Source organism: Buceros rhinoceros, unplaced genomic scaffold (assembly GCF_000710305.1).
Source record: "Buceros rhinoceros silvestris isolate BGI_N320 unplaced genomic scaffold, ASM71030v1 scaffold15232, whole genome shotgun sequence".
In the NCBI taxonomy this organism is placed as follows: domain Eukaryota; kingdom Metazoa; phylum Chordata; class Aves; order Bucerotiformes; family Bucerotidae; genus Buceros; species Buceros rhinoceros.
In genome coordinates this window covers 11,746-18,337 of record NW_010399603.1, presented here as the reverse complement: position 1 = coordinate 18,337, position 6,592 = coordinate 11,746, and the positions used below count along the sequence as shown (strand labels likewise).

At 36.1% G+C, this 6,592-nt stretch overlaps 1 protein-coding gene across 1 annotated transcript in view; it reads right to left on the bottom strand.

Moving 5' to 3' along the window:
• The window catches only part of CERK (ceramide kinase), a gene marked incomplete at both ends in the record, with an annotated part of 17,593 nt that overhangs the window by 10,258 nt on the left and 743 nt on the right, over window positions 1-6,592 (bottom strand). The window contains 4 exons of the mRNA XM_010131556.1: window positions 1-141; window positions 3,934-3,997; window positions 4,390-4,515; window positions 5,733-5,855. Of these exons, the coding sequence (XP_010129858.1) occupies window positions 1-141; window positions 3,934-3,997; window positions 4,390-4,515; window positions 5,733-5,855 (454 nt within the window). The remainder of the gene's footprint in view (window positions 142-3,933; window positions 3,998-4,389; window positions 4,516-5,732; window positions 5,856-6,592) is intronic.

Genomic DNA, 6,592 nt, shown 5'->3' with positions numbered 1-6,592 from the left:
GGAATTATGCCAATCCTTATATTGCACTGGACTAATGGTGCTTTGGGATTATTTTGGTCTATGCCAGAGTCCTTCTGCATTCTTCCAATGAGACCATGCATCACTTCACTGAACATGCCGTCCCCACCAACACAAACAACACTGCCAGGAAACACAAATTAGAATTCACACTAACAGTCAATAAACAACACGGCAAGAGTTCTACTTAGGGCATGCACTGGGCACATCAAAAAAGTAGTCTACTCTCTTCCATTTTTACAGAATACAGTAGCCCACAGTCAACTTGGCAATTAACAAAAAGCAGGAAAAAAATTAAACTACACAACTGCAAATGCACCTAGACATGGTTGTAAAGTTAGAAAAAAATGCTGGAATGCAACCTAAAAACAAATTTTTATCCTCTCTGTGCAGACGGACAAATATCAGTGGAAATTCACTATACAAGGAAGACACTGAACAGGACTGTACATACAGCTCTCTAAGTAAGCAAAATGGAAATAGGGTACCTTTACTAAAAAGGGAAAACTAAGCTACTATTTGCAGCTTCAGGCAGAAGTATTTTTTACACTATTAATTTAACAGGGATATGCATTATATGAAAGTCGGAAACCAGAAAAGTGCATGCTTGCATGCTCTTTGGAACATGCTGAGAGCCCATCAGACAGACAGAAGTCATGTGTATCTACATAACCATTCATAATGAAACACAGAATTCCAAATGTTACCAGATGCAAAACTTTGTTTTGCAAACTTAATTCAGGTAGAGCTGGTGCAGCAGCTACACAGATCCTCAATATGTTAAAGCTCAGCAGAGTCCACAGCCAAGCAAATACTAGGAAGTAAAAGACTGTTTTACAGCAGTATACATTTCATGCACAGTCATCAAATGCACACCCTGAAATCTAAAAGCATAAAGACTCTTTAACTGAAAAACTAATTCGAATTCACTCTAAAGGAACCCATGACAAATCTGAAGTTACGCATGTAGTCCCCAGCACATGTTTAGGAATGTTCACTGCTATCTACAGCAGTCATTTCCAATGCATAAATACTTACTCTTCTTACTCTTCCACACAGAAACAGATACTGAGAATGACCACTTTTTTCATAGGGCAAGTTAGTTTATTTAATTTTTAAGTTTTCATGATTTAAATTTACTTATTGTTGTATTTTCAGCAGAAGAAAAGCTTGAAAAAAAACCTCAGTAATTTTTTCATGAATGGATAAGACAGTCTTAAAAATACACATTCCAACTCTAAGACCTAAGAGACTGGGAGAGAAGGGAGAAAAGGATGTTTGGTTTTCATTTTTATAATTAATTTCTCTTTTCATGGCTACATTATTCCTCAACTTTAGCCTGTTTCATCTTTCTCTGCAGACTCTAAGAATGAGGTTAGGTGGACAAAAATTTCCACGCCAGTTGAAGGTCAGTGCTGTCTCAAGCAGTGTTATATTTGTAACAAATACTATATCCAGGCTCAGAGATGACACTGACACAAGTGTCTACATCTATCAAGGGTAAATACTGATGGATAAAAGTTCACATACATACATACATAAAAGTTCACAGTATCAGCATGACCAAGTTAATTGCAAACATCAGATGACCAATGTTCAAAGTCACAGGTGTGAAAGTCCTTAGTGAAGAACTACTATAAGAGAGATCATCTTAGAGAGATTCTCACATTTTGAGTTTCTTTTTCTAAGGGACTAGCATTTCACTTTTTAGATAAGTAATAGTAATCTGCATACGCTAAAGGACTTTAAGGGATGGAAGTCCACATGAAAATGAGTTCTAAAAGAACTATGGTCTTTTCTCATCTCAACCATTCTGTGAACTAATTCGAGAACTAGGGAAAAAACAACCTGATAGGGAAGCATAGTGACTCACATGTCAGACTTAATCTATACATGATCATCACCTACATAATATTACAGCATACTTCACTGTTCTGCACAATGATGAGCAAAAACTTGCTGCGTTGTAACTGAATGAATGTTTTAAGTCACTTTCCTTCAAGAGATGTTGTTCTATCACTGAGCTATTAGATTAATACACTCACTGTAACAAATTCTTGTAAGGGGAAATAGGAAGAATAAACAGGAGTCATGCAGAAGAGGTTTAAATAAGCTAAATACACTTGCAGTAATTGAGTAAATACACTTGGAAAGCAATGAAGGAGTTATCACTAAGAATCTTGTTTCTAGTTCCAAAATACAGGAATGGCTTTGCCAAATAAGGAATCTGGAGATTAATTTAATCACTGAAGGAAAGTCACTATCAAAACCAATGTAAGAGGAAAAGTGAACAACATTAGAAGTAGGAATCCAAAGTTTTTCCTAAATGTGAGAAAAGTCAATCAAACTTAAAGAAACACAAGCATTTACATGGTTCAACCAGTTCTGAAGTCTTCCATATAACCACACAATCTGTTATTTATCAAGCAGTACTAATGCAACAACTCCTTCCAAAAACCACTGCTCACCACAGAAACAGATCAGTAAATGATGAACAAAAATCCTGCCTGAAAAGACACGCTGCAGTTCAAGCTAACAGCCATTAAGGACCAGTATGTGAATATAAGAACCCTGAGATTTTTAAAAAGGTGTAGTTCTCTGGCCAATTGTTTAGCTCAGTCATATTAGAGAGAAAAAACAAAAAAGTCCTGCCAAAGCAAAAAAAAAAAGTCTAGAATAAGAGACTGATTGAATCTGCCAAAACCACGTTAAGTACCACTACAATGGTTTTTACAGTAAGTGGCAGAGACCAGTTTACTAGGAGCAGACATGGGCTCACTTGCTTCCCTTTTCTGCTTTGTGCTGAATTTCACCATCTGTCAGTATTACCTATTTCCAATCACTTAAATCAAATTACAAGGAAAATTCTTAACTAACTAGAGTTTTCTAGGATCCCAGTTTCCCTTTGTTCCACTTCTGCAAAATTAAAAAAAAAAAAAACAAAACAAACAAACATGCAGTACAGTCAAAACTGCTTATTTAAAATCAATTTAGAACAGGTGAAGTCTAGGAACTCAAAACTGTGAATGTAGTTTCTTACTACCACAATTTGGCAGCATCATGCCCTTGTTTGATTTATACAACACATACAGATCTGCTCCTCTGTTGAAAGTACTCTGAAAAGATAAAAAGTGTTTTATTTTTGCAACTTACCATTTTAAATGTACCTGTCATCAAGCACAATAAAATAGTTATGAGAGTTCATCTGTATAGGTTCTGCATACATTTTCATGATTTTCCAGTCGTGTAACTTGTTTCATGTTATGAACCAGAAACTGGAATAATTAGCTTATTTATTAAATTCTCCTGCAGCTACAGAAGTTTTAATAACAGAATGCAGTGAGGTCTTCTTTTAAAACAGTAATGAACAACAGAACAAACTCAAATAAAGCCAAATGACATAGCCATTATGCGAACAGTCTACATAGCAAGAGGAACTATCTGAAATGTTTTTAAACCTTTCTTGAAGGTTTTTGTTGTTGTTTGGTGCAGTTTTTGTTTGGTTTCGGGTTTTTTTTATTATTATTTTTTAAACATGGGCACTATTCTGGACTCATGTATATGTCAAGATCACCTATACCACAAAACATTTCAGAGATGCTTTCAAGCTATCACAGAACACTCAGATTCTGGAGGAGCAGAATTAATCTTACAACCATCTTTTGCACACGAACCCCATGCAAACTTTGTTATACTACATTTAAAAATATGTGTTGAACAGGTTTTAGTTTAGTTTTCCTTTGCTAATCCTAAATGCGGATACTGTCTGGAAAGGAACATGCCCCAGAACTTTCAGCTGCTGCAATAAATGAATCAGCAAAGGTGGCTACCATTTGAAATTAGAGATAACAACTGACAGATTACAGAACATATCAGGTAGAAGAGAGGAAAAAAAAAGCAAGTGAAGTTACTTACCCATCATATTTATTAATGTTAACCTCAAATAAATTCTCCTTAGCATGGTTAGCATGTTCAGTTACTATGAAGAAATAAACACATTAAAAATTATTATAAAATTTTATATAATACACAAGTATAAAAATAGCACAATACATAACAAGAAATACCTCACTAAAAAAAATCATGCAAATGAACAATTGGTTTTAACAGTAAAACAGAAAAAGAGAAGAAAGGTAGGAAATTATAAATGAATATCTTAAATAGGTCAGAAGTACCAGAAGTTTTCGTTTAGTAAGCAGAAAATGGATATGGGTCACTGCTTATCTAGCTACCCATGCTTTAATTAGAAAACGTTCCCCCTCTACCACTTAGTTTCATTTTCTTAGTAAGAAAAGGTAAGTAGCAGAAAGAACTTAAGCTAATCAGAGTTCATATTGTGTTTATCAAGGAATCAAATTATTCATTACTCACTAACAACATCAGTGGAGATAGACGCTAGGCTGAAAAGTGGAGCAACTTTCTGTTCATAAATTCTCTTCCCTTGTCGTTTTCCTCCATACGGATTAATATACACAAGCAACTGCTTTGGTCTAGACTCTGTTATGAGGAAAAATACAATAGTATACTCCTTTGTACACAAAATAAAAATTCAACAAGCTATATGAAAGCAAACCTGTAAACATCAAAGTGAACACATATAAGCCTTTTACAACTCTTTGCTTCATCTATCTTCTTTATTATACTGAGGACACTGACAGTATTGAATAAATTGATAGTAAGACAGCAGGTGAAGTCCAGAATCATTTCATTTGACTCCACGTCTCACATTCTTATGCATATTATTCTTCCAGTACTTTGCCACTAAATTACATTAGTATCATAGACATATAAAAGACAAACCAAGGGCAGCAACAGGAAAGGCACTTGTGAGTAAAGCATATATAGAAATGCTTTTACACTAATTTATTTAAACAACGTTCTTGCTTTTGCTTGAGTCCATCAGGTGTACTTGAATCCAGTCCCTTTTCCAACTCTGTGTCTCAGATGGTCCTCAGATCTATGCTGCAGGCTGCCTTCAACTCCATCTCCTGCTGCTCCCGTACAGCCTCCCTGGATGAACTCAATTATTTTATCTCATCTGGGCTGTAAATGAGACCTGCTGCTATCCCCACCAGTGCTCTGCCCACCCTGCTTAGATATAGTGAGACTGCACCCTGGTCATTGAGGACACTGCCTGTGCTATGGTCACCCTCCATCTCCCTTCCGTCATGGAGTTGCTCTGCTCCTGCCGCTCCCTGACATCTATCAACGTATCTCTTTCAGGAATAACTCCTGCAAAACTGCTTTTAGCCTTCCCACAGTCCCAGAAATGATTAATGGGAACTCTTACTACGTAACGTACATTGATGATGACCGACACTGGTAAGGTGAGATAGACACACAAAAAGCTACCCATAAATCTTAGAATTGCTACAACCCTTGTTCTCTGATCTCTAGAGCACCTCAAATCTCTGAATTTACATCTACCCTTTACTTTCTCCAAAGCCAGTCATTTAAAGCCTCTGCTAAGATTCTCATGTGTCTCTATTTAGTGGACAAAATTATACGACATTTATAGTCCTAACTGATTAGAGTAACACACTCAGTAGAACTTAGTAAATATGTGCGATACAGAAGTAGCAGTAAGAATGAGACACCTCAATTTCTGAGCATAAGCTGCTCTTAAAGAGTTCAAAAAAGCAGATCTCAAAATAATATTGATGTACATGCCTGCAAAATGATGCTGCGAATGTTAATAGCTTAGTCAAACTTACTCTGCATTTCAAGTAATTCTTTCAGCGCCTGTATCCACTGATTACACAAGTGCTCATCAACACACCAAAATGTCACATCACTGCACCGCCAGCGGTGATTTCGGGCTTTCTTCACATAATACACTATTTAAATTAAAAAATTTAAAATGGCTGGTAGAACACAGGTTGGGCTGGGCTTAGTTCTCACTCTGCCATGGGATGAGGCAGAGATGTAAAAAAAAAAAAAAAAAAAAAAAAGAGCGGGGGACAGAATGAGGCAGTTCTGTGTAATGATAAACACATTGCAGACATCTACCTTTGGAAAAAAGTGCTAATTAAGCCCTGTGACACACTTCTGCAAATGACAAAAGCATTCAGAGTGTGAACAGGATATTTGTAAAAAGTCAGAATGAAAGCAAGTGAGAACACTTGCTCTAGGTCAACACCTTATAGCAGATACCCAAGCGTGAACTACTACTTAAAACTTGAACATACAAATATGATCCATTTTCCATAAATTACAGACATGCTTACACAAAAGTTCACTCAGCTTAATATATTATTTTATCTGTTTTAAAGTCTACAATATCTACATAATATAAAATGCCATAAGCTTAAGAGGATAAGCCAAACCGTTACATCAGCTCACATGTAACCAACAGGGTGAATTTAATTTCATAAAGCTGGAATTTGAGAAAAAAAAATATTTAGTTTCTTCTGCACTAAGAACTAAGCCGGTGAGACAAGAAGCATGCTTACCTTTCCATCTGTGGTATCAGCAATCATTGTTACTGAAGTTCTAAATGTGAGGAAAGTTCCACAACATAAACTTCCGGCACGGAAGCAAATCTCATTTGCCCCAGCTTTACAGCACAGAGGTC